This window comes from Hyperolius riggenbachi, chromosome 4 (assembly GCF_040937935.1).
Source record: "Hyperolius riggenbachi isolate aHypRig1 chromosome 4, aHypRig1.pri, whole genome shotgun sequence".
In the NCBI taxonomy this organism is placed as follows: Eukaryota; Metazoa; Chordata; class Amphibia; order Anura; family Hyperoliidae; genus Hyperolius; species Hyperolius riggenbachi.
This window is the reverse complement of record NC_090649.1, coordinates 49,724,247-49,741,935: the sequence shown is the minus strand read 5'-3', so window position 1 is coordinate 49,741,935 and position 17,689 is coordinate 49,724,247. Positions and strand designations below refer to the sequence as shown.

Here is a 17,689-nt window from a genome sequence, read left to right as displayed (position 1 = left end):
TCCTCCTGCATCTCGTCTTTTTGAATTGCCATACTACATGACACAGCACATGAAGTGACATCAGTACATGCGGCTGTGTCACGTGGTACGAATTTCCTATTTTTTTAAAGATAGTTTTTAATCATGTTTTCCATGATTGGGGTAAAAAAATGGGCAGAGTTTTCAAAAGTTACAAGCAATCCGAAAAATGAATCATAAGTCTCAACTTTTTTTAATAAAGAATTCTATTGTGTGTGACCACTTTTAACGTGCCCACAAACAATGCAACAAAACGTTTGACTTTCCTGTTTTTTTTTTCAATAAATTTTGGGGAAATTTAAACAAACTTGTGTGACATATTGGTCAGATTTTTTTTTTATTATTATTATTTTTTTAAACGTTACAATCTCTAGGAAAAATTGATTGTAATACTGAAAAAAAATTATATATATATATATATATATATATATATATATATATATATGTATATAAAGAATTTGTATGGCGTGTGACCACCTTGAGGCTTTGATCACATCTAAAATCGCAAACGCCATCATTTTGCGCTTTTGTGAGTGATTTTTCCCCCCTTCCGGCGTTTACCTGCGTGCTACGATTTTTTGTAAAGCACTTTTCAAAGCGCTGAGACAAATTGCAGAGCGATTTGTTTTTTGTACTTCCTGACACAAGTCAGGAAGTGAACTATTTGACCCGGAAAATAATAAATACAATGTATTAATTCTTAAAAGCGCAAACACAATCTCTGCACAAAACGAGTTTTTGTGAGCATTTTGCGCTTTTCCTATACCTTCCATTGTATCAAAATCACCCTAAAAATAGTACATGCAGCGCTTTGCTGAGTGGAAAGCTGATGAAATGCTCAGATATGAACTATCCCATATGGATTCATTGCACTAGCGATTTTACGGCGTTTTTTTTTTTTTAAATCGCCGTTGCTCAAAAAATGCTAATTTAATTTCCAACAGGAGCAGTTACTCTGTAGGCATAATGAAAGGTTCTCTAGAATGGAAAACAGTGATGGTGGACTACAGCTCCCATATTTTTCTTTGGCAATACCATGACCTTGATAAATGAGAACCTTCATGGTCCATCTTTCTCTGCCAATGAACCCAACCTATCATTGCACAAATGTTCATTGACATCTGGTGTCCAGGCGAGTTGATCTCAATTTTGCCACCGATATACTCCTATCTTTCATGAGACTTGCCCTCTACACCCCTCTCCTCCTTGCTCCCCAATTCCCAGCCTGCGGGAGCTGTGTGGAGCAAATACGTTGTACAAATCGATTTTTTACAAAAAATTTTAGAATGTTTGGATAACTTCCACACAGAAAATAATAATATACAACATTAAAACAAAAAAGTGCAGTAATCAATAAGTTTCCTTCAGTATTATCGAAATTCAGGTTTAGGCAACGAGATTACCAACCTCGAGTTAATTTTTTTTTTTTTTTAGTCGTAAACAAATTAGTATCTCCTAAATTGTTGATAAGTGAATACTAATTTCATCACAAGGCTTTCTTTGATAACTTCTGTTTGACCCTTCGCCGTAAAAACATGGCTGTGACTGCACTGCATGCAATGAGGGCGAAGAAGGACAGGCAGGTAAGAAGAGTCAGTTCCGGGCTGTAGCGTGCCGTGAAAAGGTCTTGTCTGTTCTTATAATCGAGGAGCACGGCTTCAAACTGGGAAAGAGTGCACAGGCCTAGGAACACATGGAATATTTGGTGGGCATGGCCCCAAATGTCACAGCCACCAGGGAAGAATTTCTCTGGAACTGGGCAGGAGAAGAAGTAGGCACTGATGACGAAGAAGATGACTTGTAGGCAATGGAACACCACGGCGTTGTCCCAGCAACCCTCCATATAACAAGAAAAGATGCGGTGGAGAATTGGACTGACATCCAACCCGTAGGCCAGACCAGCTGGGAAAACCTGATAGATCTTCCTCATGAGCGGATAAGGCCGTTGGAAGCGGTATTTTGCGAAGCAGCAACCCAAACAAGACATCCATCCTAATAAAGCAGCTCCTGGCAGGAAGAAGTACCAGGAACAGTCATACCATGCTTGGTTGGAACTGTAGTAGTAGTGGGCGATGGCACTGCCATACTGATAAGTGCTAACACCAACATAGTCTGTAAAATAGAAAGTATAATGGGCCAACTCGGATTTGGACTGTAGGAGGTGTGCAAGTATACTACATGTAAGGTAGGTCACCGAGGCTAGTACATATATGACCAATGGCATTGACATTGTATTCCACTGGAAGTCCTCTGTCTCCAAAAAAGCTTTACACCTCAGAAGAAAAGCCAAGGCCACCAGGAGATGTGTCCAGACGTTACCAGACTCATTGTGCCTCTGGAAGAGGCTCAGGAAATAGTACTTCCAGTCTTGGTTAGTCGGCCTGTATCCAGTCTGAATATAAGGCTCACGGAAAAGGTTGGGTACATCGGAGTCCTTGACTGTAGTAGGCATCTTCAGAAGGTCACCTTCCAGGAGTTTGGGGAGGCGACGGAGCTGCTGGGCACTGATGGACAACGTGCTGATGCATTCCAGAATGGACGTCGTCATCGTAGGAGCAACGTGACAAATACCAAGATGTTTTTGTTTTGACCTAAGGCAAAAAAGATAAAAAAATTAAAATACCCAACTAGGACATGAAAATAAGGGCATATCTCTGACATAACTGATGAATTATTTTTGTGTTATCTCTGAATGGTAATCTAATTTGGATTCATTTACCATTGCAAGATATCTTTACCAAAGACGTCAGGCGGTAGAATAAGTCATCCTGTCGAGTTGTGGCTTAGAATTGCCTCACAGCCTCAGTAAACATATCTTCTCCCATTACACTTTATATAATTATTTTTATCAAGAAAGTCATGAAATTTGGCGCTTAAAGCTCAACTCTGGGGAATTCATTTTCCTCACTTCCTGGAAATTAGTGAAATCTCTGAAAATAAAGACAAGAAGTTTTAAATCAGGATGATACCATTTATTGGCTAACTAAAAATGAATAAAAATAAGCAAGTTTTATTCATTTTTAGTTAGCCAATAAATGGTATCATCCTGATTTAAAACTTCTTGCTTTTACTGATGGCTAACACGGTACAATACCTTACTGCTACTACTCTGAAAATAAGGCAGGGAAAACAAAACACTTTTTGTAGCCTGTGGAATAGCTACATTTCCCATGCAGATATGTATTGGTGCCCCTCATTCCCTGTTCCAGGACCATCAGGGTTTTTACTAAAGTCATAGGGGCCCAATATTGGTCTGAATAGGTTTACCCAGGAGCTGGGATTAGCAAATTAATTAGCTAAACCGTTGGCAGTCCATTTTTATCGGCTACAGTATTTATTATTTAGTGATTTGCTAGCCCTAGTTTCGCCGTCTGGGTAAAGCCAATTAGCATGTTGGAAAATTTTTGGGTCATCACTATCCCACACTATTCAAAACAAAAATGATCCTTTGTAGAGTGGAAGGTTCACATAGGCAATTGGCGGCACAGGTTGCGGCGGCCCATGTAGCCAATGCAAAAACCTTTTTGCTACCAAGCAGAAAAGAGTTAAGAATCGAGGGGCACGGAACCACTCGAATAAAGTCATCTGGCAAGAGGAGATGATGGGATCTACCGCTCAGTGTTTATGCAAACAACTCGAAAAGCTGTAACCAAATAGACATCGGTTGATCACTTTTAAATGTCACTTTCATCACCGAAAATGTCACATTTACTGCTACGCAGAAGCCCATGTGATCCAAGCCTCCCCCCCCCCCCCCCATGATGTGGTAGAATGAGAGATTCACGTCATGGATGTTCAGATGATGAATCTGCAGGAACTGGGTGATGCTATAATACCAATAGGGACCAAAATCTCATGAAATGCCATGAAGAATTCAGGCAGTTCTAAAGGCAAAAAAGGGGTCAAACTCAGTACTAGGAGAATTGGCCAGTGAAATATATCAGTTTTCCCAAAAATTTCAAATGGTGCAACAATGACCCCAAAGTATCAAATGCAGCTGCTATGACCATCAAATAATAAATGCAGCAAACATTACCGCCAACACTCGGGACCATATGCAATTCATTTTTTCACCTGAGTATTCTCCTAGGAGATAATTTTCTTCTGTTTTAAAGTAACTTTGCAGCACTCTGCAATTTACAAAGTACTAAAAATTTGCTAAAAAGTACCATCAAAATAATTTTGTGTATTTTCTAGCTTGCTTGTTTAAAAGGCATTTTATTGACAAGTTGTGAAATAATCACCTAGGAGAAAACTCAGAAAAAAAGTTAATTGCATATGGCCCATGAAGTGCAGACAAAAGTTACCTCCTACACCTGAAATGCAACAAATGTTACCTCCAACACATGCAATGCTGAAAACGATACATCCAACATATAAAAATGCAGCAAACGTTACCTCCAAGACATGAAATGCAGCAAACATGAAATTAAGCAGATGGTGCTTAAAGCTCAACTCTTGGGAATTAATTTACCTCCGACACACAGCAACCATTACCTCCAACACATGAAATGTAGCAAACAATATCTCAGATGCATGCAATGCAGCAAATGTTACCAACGACACATGAAATTAAGCAGATGGTGCTTAAAGCTCAACTCTTGGGAATTCATTTACCTCTGACACACAGCAACCATTACCTCCAACACATGAAATGTAGCAAACGTTATCTCTGACACACGAAATGCAGCACCTCTTACACATGGAATGGAGACAAGTTACCACCCATACATGCATACATTATCTCCCACACATGAAATGAAGCAAGCATTACCTCCAACACGTGCAATGCAGCAAATGTTACCTCCGACACACAGCAAACATTACCTCTGACACATGAAATGCAGCACACGTTACCCCCTTCAGACAAAAGTTACCTCGCTCACGTATGAAAACGTTTACCTCTCAAACATGAAATGAGGCAAAACGTTACCTGCCACACATGCAGTGAAGCAAATGTTACCTCAGACACATGAAATGCAGCACACGGTACCTTTTACACATCCCATCACCGCCACCACTGCAAAGGCTGGAGTCCTGATAATTTCTGCCCAGGTGTCACCCCTACCATGGTGACACCCGGCGCAAAACAAAACTAAAACACAATGCCAACAAAGTAAAAAAAAAAGCACACACCTCAAAAACCTAAAATCAGCATAAATGAATTGTCTGACAGCTGATTATAGCAACTGCTCTCCACCCAAGCAAATGTATCTTTAATAACACAACCAAAAACAGGCGTTCCCTGGCTCCAGTAAAATGCTTCTTCGCTGTAATTCTATACATCAATGATATGTATTGTTGTGAACGAGGAGCCAAGTTTTATTTTAAGAAGCAATTTGTAGCAGCAATCTAAAAATAATGTAGTCAGCCCTGCCTATAACCTACACTTTACACACCCAGTGAGCTTTTTCCTGGAAATCAGTGCTGATTTGTCACCAGATAAACAGGAATATCCTGAGTGTCTGCTCTACAGGGATGCCAAAATACACGTCTCTCTGACAAGCTGAAGACTCCACACACCCCCAATCCATGACCACCCAATCGCCAATCAATCGAGAGAAAAAAGTCTGCTCATAGCATTTCTGACTTACAAGAATACCTTAGGAATTTCTAAATGAAATCTATCTGTCAAAGGGACAAAGCAAGCAAATTTGTCATGTAAAGCCTCGAGGAGACATAACTTTTTGAGCTAAACTAGGAGCTGTCAGGCAAGTGAAAGTGGCATTGCCGCGGTAATCTCTGAAAGCTATTTTTAGTGTTGCGGTGCGATGCGATCATCGTACCACAGCACATCTATAACGCCGGTTGGTGGTGGGAATCCGCCTAAGGCTTGCTTCACACACAAAAGGTGTCCACTCCTGTCCTGTCAGTTTTTGACAGTTGGCATCAGTTTTGTTTACGTTTCTATGGCTGTGTTCACACATAAAAATTGTGCAGTTCCAATCCTGTCAGATGAAACTGATAGAAACGGAAGCATAACTGACAGGACAGGCCAGTATTGGACCAGGCCGGAAATGTGCAGATTTATGTGTGAATCAAGACCTGAGCCATCCATGCCCTTTTAAGAACTGTGATTGGCTCACAGCAATCATGGGGTCAGGAGCCAATGAAATTGGCTTCTGCTCGCTATACGGAAGTGAGCGAGTGCAGCGACACGGACAGCGGTGGGAACGGCGAGAGCGAGCGGATGACGCGGCGGGGGTGATTGAAATCTACGCCCTGGCAGGAATAAGCAGCCAGTTTTTTATATAATTGGGAGTATTGTCTTTTAACACCAAAGAGAAAAAGAAAAAACCTTTGATCCTTTTTAGGGTCACCCACTTTACCCTTTCAGAACTTCACATGTATAGAAAGGACCATAGAAAGAAAGAATTCATTTAGGATCTTTTAAATGCAAAAATATCAAAAACTTTATTGACACACATTGAAAAAAGTAAAAAATCTCTCTGTAAAAGGAATACAGAATTTATAGCACAGACATGGACTTTATCGTAGACTTAATGCAATTTGAGAAAAAGGCCTTAGTGCCAAATTGCATTAAGTCTACGATAAAGTCCATATCTGTGCTATAAATTCTGTATTCCTTTTACAGAGAGATTTTTTACTTTTTTCAATGTGTGTCAGTAAAGTTTTTGATATTTTTGCATTTAAAAGATTCTGTATGAATTTTTTCTTTCTATGGTCCTTTCTATACATGTGAAGGAGTAAGCAGCCACAAACAGGGCATAGATTTCAATCACTACCGTCCAGGAGTGGTTAAAAAACAAGTAAAAGGACATCAAGACATCGGGGCATGAGTTCTAGTTACTAGTTATGAGTTAAAGGGAACCTGAGGTGGTACACTGGTCCTTATTTATACTTACCTGGGGCTTCCTCCAGCCCCATGAGGACCATGGTTTCCCTCGCCGTCCTCTTCGGCCCCTCCGTTCTGCTGATATGACTCCCGGTAATCCGGGTAGTCGCGGCCTTTTGTGCATGCGCAGCTTGGCCATATGCCGAAGGGGTTCCCAAAGAGGGACTGTCCCTTTGGAAAAGGCACAGTTATGAGCTATGAGTACTTAGGTGTGTGTTCACACCTGCACAGAAGGAGGGGTGATTCTGGAGATCATCATGGCCAGGTTCTCCTTGTGCTCTGATGATAGCCTGTAATAAGGCCTACATAGGGACTGCCTGTCCCTTTCTAGCTTCATCATGTAATTTCACACTGATTCACACCTGGGCAACCTTGGAGAGCTAAAATCCTGAACTGCAGGCAGTCGTGCAGCGTATCGCTGTAGATGTGATACCTGGCACTTCCTCGGAGTTGCACAATACTCCTGACACAGTTTCAGTTTATACCTGGCTGCCACCAGTCCAGCAGGAAGAGTAGAAAGGGGCACCTTGAGGTGTGTGTGCTGCAGAAGTCAGTCATGCAAATAACGAGTTTGGCCTCCGCTCACCAGGCATGGCAGACACAAATTATAACCACCTTTCTCCTTCTACAAATAAAGTGGTTTTGAAAGTACATTGTTTATAGTGTGAGCTCAGATGCCTGCTGGGATGTGGGAATTGGCAGGTTCATGTGAACAAGAAAACAAAACCAAAACAAAACATACAAATAGTTACTTACCTGAGTACACGCCCCCTTTTTTGTGCCTTTAGTGGGGTAACAATAGTATTTCATCCCCCCCTCCCCCCCCCCCAAAAAAAAAATTGCATGGGATTATAAAGATCACTACATTCGTATGCTCAGGGGGATGCTGAAAATTTGCATTAAAATGTACACAAAAATCCCAAAATGTCAGAGGAAAAAGGTAAAAAAAAAAATTGCAATTAAGAAAATTCATGCAAGATTTCAAATGGATAAGTATAAACGCTGCCTAAAATTGCATTTTTACAAAAACGAGATAGCCGAACTTAAAGTGTATTTCAATTCCATTGCAATCTTTTTGGCATTCTTATGCGAACTTGCGTTTGAGATTCTTCTGCGTTTTAGATTCAGACAGCAGGTCAGTGTGTTGTGTTTTGGTTTTTGTGTGTGTGTGAGTGCGCTATGTGCGATTTGTGTTTAAAGGGTTAATAAAGCCAAAAAAAGTTTAACTTACCTGGGGCTTCTTGCAGCCTCCTGGAGTCATCCTGTGCCTGTGCAGTCCTTTTGAGACCCTCCAACAAGCAGCGGCGACCCCCTGAAAGCTGGCTGGGTGTGGCCAGTTGGAGGCTACTGCCCATGCGTGGCCCCGAGCTGCATGCACCCTGATCGCGCTCCAGTTTCTGGGAGCGTTGTGCGCATTCGCAGTAGCGATATGCCCGTACTGCACATGTGCAGAACACTGGCGTGCATGGGGACACGACACGGAGGTGCATGGCCGGCAAGCTTTCAGGGGGTCGTCGCCACTGCTGACAGTAGGGTCGTAGAAGGACGGCGCGGGCACAGGATGACTCCAGGACGCTGCAAGAAGCCCCAGATAAGTTAAACTACTTTTTTTATTTTTAACTTTAGATTTCCTTTAAATGCAAGTCAATGGGTACTCAGAAAATGTGCACAAAAATTTGCATGCTAGTTTAAAGTGGATTTTCATGTAGATTTAAGTGTTACGATAGTGAAAAAGGTGCCCCATACGGATACTTACCTCAGAAGCTTCCCCTGCCCCCCTTGCCTCCCCTGATCCAGCACTGGGATCCTCCGAACCTCATTAACAAGAGCTTGTCAAGCAGCGCGCAAAAGTTCATGCAAAAAAAGAATTAAAAATACACAAGCGCAGTATCGTACTTGCGGAAAAAGTGCATGCAAACAAAGCCAGGACAAGTGTGAAGCCTCCGCAACAGTGATCATTTCCTGTCAGGTGTGGTAACACTTCTGTACTGTCACCCTTAAGGGAAGGAGATGAATCTGAGGAGCAGCACACTGCAGCGGTGAGGATAAGCTTGTTGTCACCACTGATGCCACAAGCAAGGCAGAAAGCACATTAATAATTACTGATGGTGGGAAACCTCAAATTGGCAGAGATTTCTAAGCTGTGTTTTCTGTAACTCACAACTGCCCTCCTAGCAAAGCATTTCAAAACAAGCTAGACTAGAGTAAGAGGAAGATAGGAGGAGTCATCTCCGACAAATGCTGCCTACCTGCTGTGCCATTGTACTGATCCACTGGCCACAACACCTTCTGATCCAGGAGGACAGTATGCGGATCAGGTGTGTAAGCATGGGGCAGGCCCATATAGGCCAGGGTCGGATTTACCATAAGACACTGTAGGTTCGTGCCTACAGGCACCTAATGATGGTAAGGTGGCACACTCCCCTCCCTGAGAGCCTCCCTCCCTCCTCCCCTATGCAGAGTCCTGATGAGAGTTTGTAAAGCAGTAACACAGAGGCGGCAAGTAGAGTAAAATCGATTAAAAACTGATTAAAAGGGGGAAGTTGGTGGACTCACCTCCCTCGTAGAAAGAAAGATCGGACAATGGGACGTTACTCACAGTATAAAGTAGCTTTTTATTAAAAGCTCCAAAGTTGCTACGCGTTTCACCGGTCACAATCACGCTTCATCAGGCAAACATTTTTGGAGGGTACAAAATCGGGTCAATGGCCTCTGTCAACAGTAACGTCCCATTGTCCGGTCTTTCTTTCTACGAGGGAGGCGAGTCCACCAACTTTCCCCTTTTAAACAGTTTTTAATCGATTTTACTCTACTTGGCGCCTCTGTGTTACTGCTTTACAAATTGTCTAGTCTACCCTTGGTGGAGGGGTGTAACCCTATTCCTTCCTGTCTACAGAGAGCAACTTCTTAAACCTGAGCGGGGTCAGGTTATAATTCTCCCCACCCGCTTATCCAGTAGTTGCCTTTGTGGCGACACACGTTTCTGAGTATAACCATTACTTTGTTGTACACCTGACTAATTGTCACTGAGATACTACATTATATTGGGCTCTCGGTTTCCTTTTGTCTCCTTCAAGCTCCTGATGAGAGTGTACATAAGAGGTTACTCACCCAGCTCTCGGCATTCCACTGACGAGATCTCCCTTCAGTCAAGGCACCTCTAGCTACATAATACTGAGGGTACATCTGGCTACCCAATATTAACCAGTTCTGCCTTTCTGGACGAGCTTTCTCGTCCAGAAAGGCACTGCTACTTTCCCTGCGTGGTGTGCGCGATCGCGCGCCCCGCGCGCACACCCGCCGCTAGCCCCCCGATCAGTGAATGGGAATATAATTTCCATTCACCGATCTAACTTCCCCGCAGAAATACCGACGCGTTCTATCCAGAGAGCGTGGCATTTCTGCCCCCCAGGAAACAACTCCCCTGCATTTAAGTTCCTGGATGCGACATCGTTCGCATCCAGGACTTTTCGCACGGTGGCCATCTTGTGGCCAAATAGTAAACTACACCCACACACAGTTTTAATTAAAGAATTACATTATCTTACATTTAAAATTAGCAATTTCCCTCCCACACCAAAAATTACCCACATACACTTTTCATTTAAAAAAACAAAAAAAAAAAAAAACAATAAAAAAAAAACAAAAACATCATAAATAGTTACCCAAGGGTCTGAACTTTTTAAATATGCATGTCAAGAAAGTATGTTATTATATTATTTAAAATTATAAGCTTATAAATAGTGATGGACGTAAATTGAAAAAATGCACCTTTATTTCTAAATGAAATATCGGCACCATAAATTGTGATAGGGACATCGTTTAAACGGTGTAATAACCGGGACAGATGGGCAAATAAAATACATGAGTTTTAATTACAGTAGCGTATATTAATTTCAAACTATAATGGCCAAAAACTGAGAAATAATGATTTTTTTTCATTTCTTTCTTAATCTTCCTGTTAAAATGGATTTAGAAAAAAATAATTCTTAGCAAAATGTACTACCCAAAGAAAGCCTAATTAGTGGCGGAAAAAACAAGATATAGATCAATTCATTGTGATAAGTAGCAATAAAGTTATAGGCGAATGAATGGGAGGTGAACGTTGCTCGGATGCATGAGATTTTCGGCACTGCGGCGCTGAACCGGTTAAGGGACACCTGTAGCTACCTATGACGGGAAAGGGAAGTAAGGGAGAAGTGACAGCTGGGACAGCCAGCACACTTGCGGTGCAGTTCGGTGTGGGTTTGTAGCTTCATGGAGGGTGAAGTCTAGGGTGCCAGGACATCTGTGCCTATAGGCTCCAGTGATGTAAATCTGGGCCTGATATAGGCAGCTGCCTAGAGGAGCCACTGTTGTAGGGGAGCCTGCTGGGGTCAGAAACAATGTAATTTACTGCTAGGGATCATTTGTAGTGGTTCATGCCTGTGTACATAAAGGTGCTCATTAAAACCACTTAAGGACCAGGGCTTTCTGCAGTGATCGGTGCTGCATGGGCTCTCCAGCCCGCAGCACCTATCATATGCCGGCGATCCCCGGCCAATTAGAGGCCGGGGATCGCCGATCTACGTCACGGCGCTGCTGCGCAGCAGCGCCGTGTGATGTAAACAGCTGGGATTTCTTCCCCGCCTGTTTACAGTTCGCTGGCGAGCCCCGTTCGGCGGCTCTCCGGCTGTTCACGGAGACAGCCTCCGTGAACTGGCATGGGCCGTTTCCATGCTATACCACTAACGACCCGCCGACGCCTATCGGCGTTAGGCGGTCGTTAAGTGGTACAGATGCGATCATTCATTTAGATTTTTACGATTCATAGTACAGAAAACCACCCAGTATGTGGAGAAATTCAACGTGAAAGTATTTTACGGTCGAGTCGAACACAGAATTTCGGCAATCGGAATGTTGGATTCTATGATCTTACGATCTGAAGAGAGCTGTAATCGACCCATTTATGGGAACAATCAATATTTTACCTTCTAATTACTTATGACCCTGCAAATTTGATCAAATGATTGCATCTGAGTAAAGTATTGTACCGTTAATGTGCACCTTTAAACACAGGAATTCAGTGAGTTATTTTTAGCACTGAACCATCAGGCAAGCACCACACACACACATTCGCATTCATTTTCCTGCCTGCAAAAATTGCATCGCAGCTGAAAACCAATGTTAATAGTCAATGGGACAGTTCACACACACATGCAAGTTTTGCATGCTGGAAAATGCTTTCAGCCTCATATCGCACTTTGTGAATATGTACTTTTTACAACAGAATACCCAAACAGCTCGGGGTGACCCAAAACCGCTAAGAAAATATAGGGAACCAAAAGAGACCGAAAAGCCCTCCTACTAAAAAAAGCAATGCTTGTGTGGTTTGCCTTCTTAAAACAGAAAGTATTTGCGATATTTCTGATTTGAGGGCTTGTTCCCACTAGCTTTTCTTGCTTTTTTCAAGCGCAGGCAATTTTCAAAATCGCCCAGAAGACACTTGTGTAATGAATCTCTATGAGGAGGTTCATATCAGCGCATTGAGCCCGCTTTGCGGTCAGCAAAGTTGTGCTTGTACCATTTCTGAGGCGATTCCACCTCAATAGAAGGTATAGGAAGAGCGCTAAACGCTCACAAAATCGCTTTGTGAGGCAATTGAGTTTGTATTTTAAAGAATAAATACATAGGGCTCGATTCACAAAGCGGTGATAACCCAGTTAAAGACTTTAGGCATGATAACCATGTTATCATGCCTAAACTCAGTTTAGGCATGATAAGTTTAGGCATGATACGTTTAGATAAGTTTAGATCGCGCACAAAGTCCCGCACGCAAAGCAGCGCCACTAAACTCTATGCAAAGTGCACCAGACTTTGTTAGCGCAAAACTTTTGATCAGCTGTGCTAACCCAGTTAGTGCTTAAACTTATCACACCTAAACTTATCACACCTAAACTTATCATGCCTAAACTGGGTTTAGGCGTGATAAAGGGCTTTTCACCAGCGTGCTAACTGTTAGCACCGCTTTGTGAATCAGGCCCATTGCATTTATTCTTTTTCGGGTTAAAGAGTTCACTTCCTGACGGAGTGATTGAAAAAACACGCTTTTAATAAAAATGCAGCGCGCAGTGGTGTGGCGAGGGGGGGGGGGGGGGGCACAGTGCACAAATGCAAAATGCTTGCATTTGCATTTTCGTTTTTAGGTGTGAATGAGGCTTACGTGTGTAACTGTGGTTACCCACAATGCACCACTGTTGCATATGCAAATTATCTCTTTATGCCCCTGTAGCCAGACTTACATCCAGAACTGCTGGTGTATAGCAAGCCTATAGCTTTAAATCTTTAAAGCCACATCAACCCCACATGCAGACAGCCTGTTTTGTACTGTTGGTCCTCATCAGTGCATGGCAAGGATTGATATGGCTCTATGGGATAGGGCATGGACCAGAACAGAATACCCAGACAGCTCAGGAATACTTTTGTATAACACAACATTTAGTAGCTGATTTGTAACTGGCGACACAGTTGATGCTGTAGAGACACACTTCCATTGATGAGCATGAATGCTAACAAATATGTAAACTTTAGTTCGACATTGAACCAGAATTTGCGCTGAAACAACAGGAACTTTGCAGGGAATAAAGAAAATCTGATTTGGGAATTATTAGTCGATTAACCTGTAACCAGTTTAGCGGTTGGGGAAGGGGAGGAGGGGGTGATGGAGATCATACAGGAAATTGCTGATAACCCCACGCCTGCAAATTCTGGATGCTATGAAAATAAAATGTGGTGTTTCATCCAAATGTAACATTCACCCCTTTCATCAGCGACTCCGAACCTGAATTCCAGTTTCTGCCAGACCAGAATTTCTAGCTCGTCATTGTCGTATAGCTTCATTGCCACAAGTTGCTCTGAGTTAGCAATGTACGGCCAAAAACAACAACTAATAGGCTGTGCCTGTCGCCAGCCAGCGAATCTCAGCTGATGAGACTGGGATAAGGGCAGCCAACACTCCTATGTGCAGCTAAACAGGAACTTACAGTAGCTGTGAAGTTTGAAAGAACTTATTCCAGGAAAGCAGCAGCCACCAGGGAAGAAGCGTTATACCTGCAGAGTGGGACTGTCAGCACGCTGTGGTCCCGAGATCTCTCCCGAACTGCAGAGTCCCCTCAGTCCTGCAGCCTTCACCCCGGCTGCCTCTCCTGAACCTGCCCGACAGGTGAAGTGTTTGTTAACTTCCAGCACCTCTCCCCTCCTTATCATCACCAACACCTATTTCTGTTACTAGGCAGGTCTGACATGTGGGCGTCTTAAACAATGAGTGACACATTATGTAAATCTGTGAAGTCGCAGCAACCTCCTAAGGGCTCAAACCCACTAGCAGCCTTTTCTAAGCGCTAGAGATTTGAAAAAGCTCTGGCTAATGCAATGCTATGGGGGAGTTTTCTTGTGGGATCACACCCATAGCATTACATTAGCAGGAGATTTTTCAAATCACAAAGCGCTCAGAAACAGCTTAGAATAGCTCTGCTAGTGGGCTCCAGGCCTGATGGTTAGTTCACACTTGGGCGTTTTTCAGATCAGCAAAGTGCTGTAGCCCTATGGGATCATCCTCACTGCAGTGTTTGCGATTTGCATGTAGCGCTTTGGGGGTGATGGCGATGTGATTCTCGCAAGGCTGTGGAGACAGTACAAAAACCATCCGTCTTGACCCCTCAGTGTATGAAACCACGACTCCAACTCCGACTCCAGGTGCCCAAAATGGACTCTGACTCCTCGATTCCGACTCCTTAGTCTAATACTTACAGGGCTGAGGATTTCGTACAAAAATCAACCGACTCCGGCTCCCGACTCCTCAATTTATGAAACCACCGACTCCGGCTCCAGGCAGCCAAAATTGCTCCGACTCCTCAACTCTGACTCCGACTCCACAGCCCTGGATTCTTGTTCTGTTGAACGGGAATCACATTACAAATCATGGCAAAATCGCAATGCAAAATCACGGTTGCGATTTCGTCCAACTTCCAATCGGCCCGCGAGAGTCTCGCCAATACGTTTCTGGAAACTGCCACATTAGATTAGGAAAATGACCACAAATTAAAGTGAAAATAATTCTATTTATGATCATTTTATTTCTAGATTAGATTGTTTTTACGGAAAATCCTTGTAGTATATTCGCCAGGGATCCCTATACAGTCCTGCTGCGGCTGTACAGCGACCCAGCAATGCACTGAAACTTGCCCTGGAGTTTCCTGCTGGACATTAGACTGTCAGTGTCCGGGGATATACAGGTGAAGCTCGAAAAATTTGCACGTAATGAGTCTACTTCATATATTAGTTTCACCTTTCGAATTGCTGAAATAAATGGACTTTTGCACAATATTCTAACTTCTTTATACATTCTGTGTATACAGTATACAAAATATGTCCCTATATGTACCCTATTTTTTATTTATTCCTTTTACCTGGTCTAGTTGCCTTTGCCTAACTACAGGAAGTTTGCATTTCCAGCAGGATTGTGGGAAGTTTTTTTTTTCATCAGTACAGTAACAAGCTTATCTCAGCATACAAATAACAAAAAGCTTCCTGTTTCAGATAAGACACTATGACCAGAAGGTAATTGACACACACACACACACGCACACACAAAAAAAAAAAGACCAGGGCAGAACAGAGAAACAGCAAAGAAGAAAAACAAATGTTTGGCCGGTATTAGATAGATCCCCCTCCACCCAGTGGGGCTTCTCCCCCCCCTCCCCACTCACTTGTTATGGGTGTGAAGATTATGATACTGTATCCACACTTGTTTTAGGAGCCTTGTAAGATGGCCCCCAGGCTGGCAGGGTCACCAGGGGTAGGCAAGGGAAAGGGCTTGAACTTTGCGGGATCCATCAAATGTTTGCTGGGGGGGCTCATGATTTGTAATTATTCCCCCGTGCCTAGCGGATTAGTCTCATGCTGGGAATACACGGTACGTTTCTGTACCATGTATCGAGCCGCACGATAGATTCCGTCTCGTCCCCGCGAGCGCCCGGATCGATCCCCGCTCGTCCCCGCGGGCACTTCTTATCTTCTTTTCATTTTATTCTATTGTTCTGCCCGTAGTATCGAGCGCGGAATCGATCCGGCGGGGTATCGGACGCGTCGGATATTATCAATCGAGCCATCAGCGGCTCGATACACGGTACAGAAACGTACCGTGTATTCCCAGCAGTAGTCCTTCTTTGGGGTTTTGAGGTAACATCCTTCTTTACATGACAGGTACTGTGACAGGTCATTTCTCAGATTAGATCACTTAGGTATCAGTACAGAAGAACAGGCTTCCAGGGCTAGCTAATTTGCTGGCATATGTAGTTCACCCTCAGAGGATTGCTGCAGCCTGCAGGAGAGGATACAGGATGAGAAGAGATAAGAATCAGGGCTGCTGTAATGAAAAGCAATCCCTGCCTGACATATGAGGAGACAATAAACCTGGGCGGGGCTGACATGCTATCTCCACACGCTGGCGCCATAAAATACATAAGGGCCTCAGGTCATTTCTCTGTTATACCAGTGTGACAGCGGCTCACAGCCAGCTACAGAGCTGACATACAGTCTATAGATTGTCTGATGATTAGGCATTTCATTCCATCAGTTTTGTGGCCCATGCATCCCTGCCATACTGCACAGCCAACAAAGTGACATCACTTCCTGTGTCACCTGCCTGTTTACTGACAGATGACACTGGGGACCCTGAGCCTTGTACATTTCCTACAGAGGCTCGCTCAATATGCTGGGACATGTAGTTCCGCTGGAGAATGTGAATAGGTGTTATGAGATTTGATACATGCTGGGAATTGTAGTTCCCCTACAGAAGATGACTATACGTGCTGGGAGTTGTAGCACCTCTGCAGAGGCCGGCTATACATGCTTGGACTTGTAGTTCCCCTGCAGAGGCCGGCTATACATCCTGGGAGTTGTAGTTCCCCTGCAGAGGCCGGCTATACATGCTAAGAGTTGTAGTTCCCCTGCAGAGGCTGGCTATACATCCTGGGAGTTGTAGTTCCCCTGCAGAGGCCGGCTATACATCTGGGAGTTGTAGTTCCCCTGCAGAGGCTGGCTATACATCCTGGGAGTTGTAGTTCTCCTGCAGAGGCTGGCTATACATCCTGGGAGTTGTAGTTCCCCTGCAGAGGCCGGCTATACATCCTGGGAGTTGTAGCTCCCATGCAGAGGCCGGCTATGCATCCTGGGAGTTGTAGTTCCCCTGCAGAGGCTGGTTATACATCATGGGAGTTGTAGTTCTCCTGCAGAGGCCGGCTATACATCCTGGGAGTTGTAGTTCCCCTGCAGAGGCTGGATATGCATCCTGGGAGTTGTAGTTCCCCTGCAGAGGCCGGCTATACATCCTGGGAGTTGTAGTTCCCCTGCAAATGCCAGCTATACATCCTGGGAGTTGTAGTTCCCCTACAGAGGCTGGCTATGCATCCTGGGAGTTGTAATTCTGCTGCAGAGGCCAGCTATGCATGCTGGGAGTTGTAGTTCTCCTGCAGAGGCTGTCCATACATCCTGGGAGTTGCAGTTCCCCTACAGAGGCCGGCTATGCATCCTGGGAGTTGTAGTTTCTCTGCAGAGGCTGGCTATACATCCTGGGAGTTGTAGTTTCCCTGCAGAGGCCGGCTATACATCCTGGGAGTTGTAGTTTCCCTGCAGAGGCCGGCTATACATCCTGGGAGTTGTAGTTCCCCTGCAGAGGCCGGCTATACATCTGGGAGTTGTAGTTCCCCTGCAGAGGCCGACTACACATCCTGGGAGTTGTAGTTCCCCTGCAGAGGCTGGCTATACATCCTGGGA

General features: G+C 43.9%; 1 protein-coding gene across 2 annotated transcripts in view; it reads right to left on the bottom strand.

Moving 5' to 3' along the window:
• Positions 1-484: 484 nt before the first annotated feature.
• PAQR8 (progestin and adipoQ receptor family member 8) overlaps positions 485-17,689 on the bottom strand; it is a 104,741-nt gene continuing 87,536 nt past the window's right edge. The window contains exons 1-2 of one of the 2 annotated variants that reach the window (XM_068278999.1): positions 13,964-13,985; positions 485-2,609 (exon numbers count right to left, since the gene is read on the bottom strand). In XM_068278999.1, the coding sequence (XP_068135100.1) occupies positions 1,505-2,566 (1,062 nt within the window). In that variant the 5' untranslated portion in view covers positions 2,567-2,609; positions 13,964-13,985 and the 3' untranslated portion in view covers positions 485-1,504. Of the gene's footprint in view, positions 2,610-13,963; positions 13,986-17,689 lie in introns of those variants that run through there. The other variant, XM_068278998.1, reaches the window with a different exon arrangement.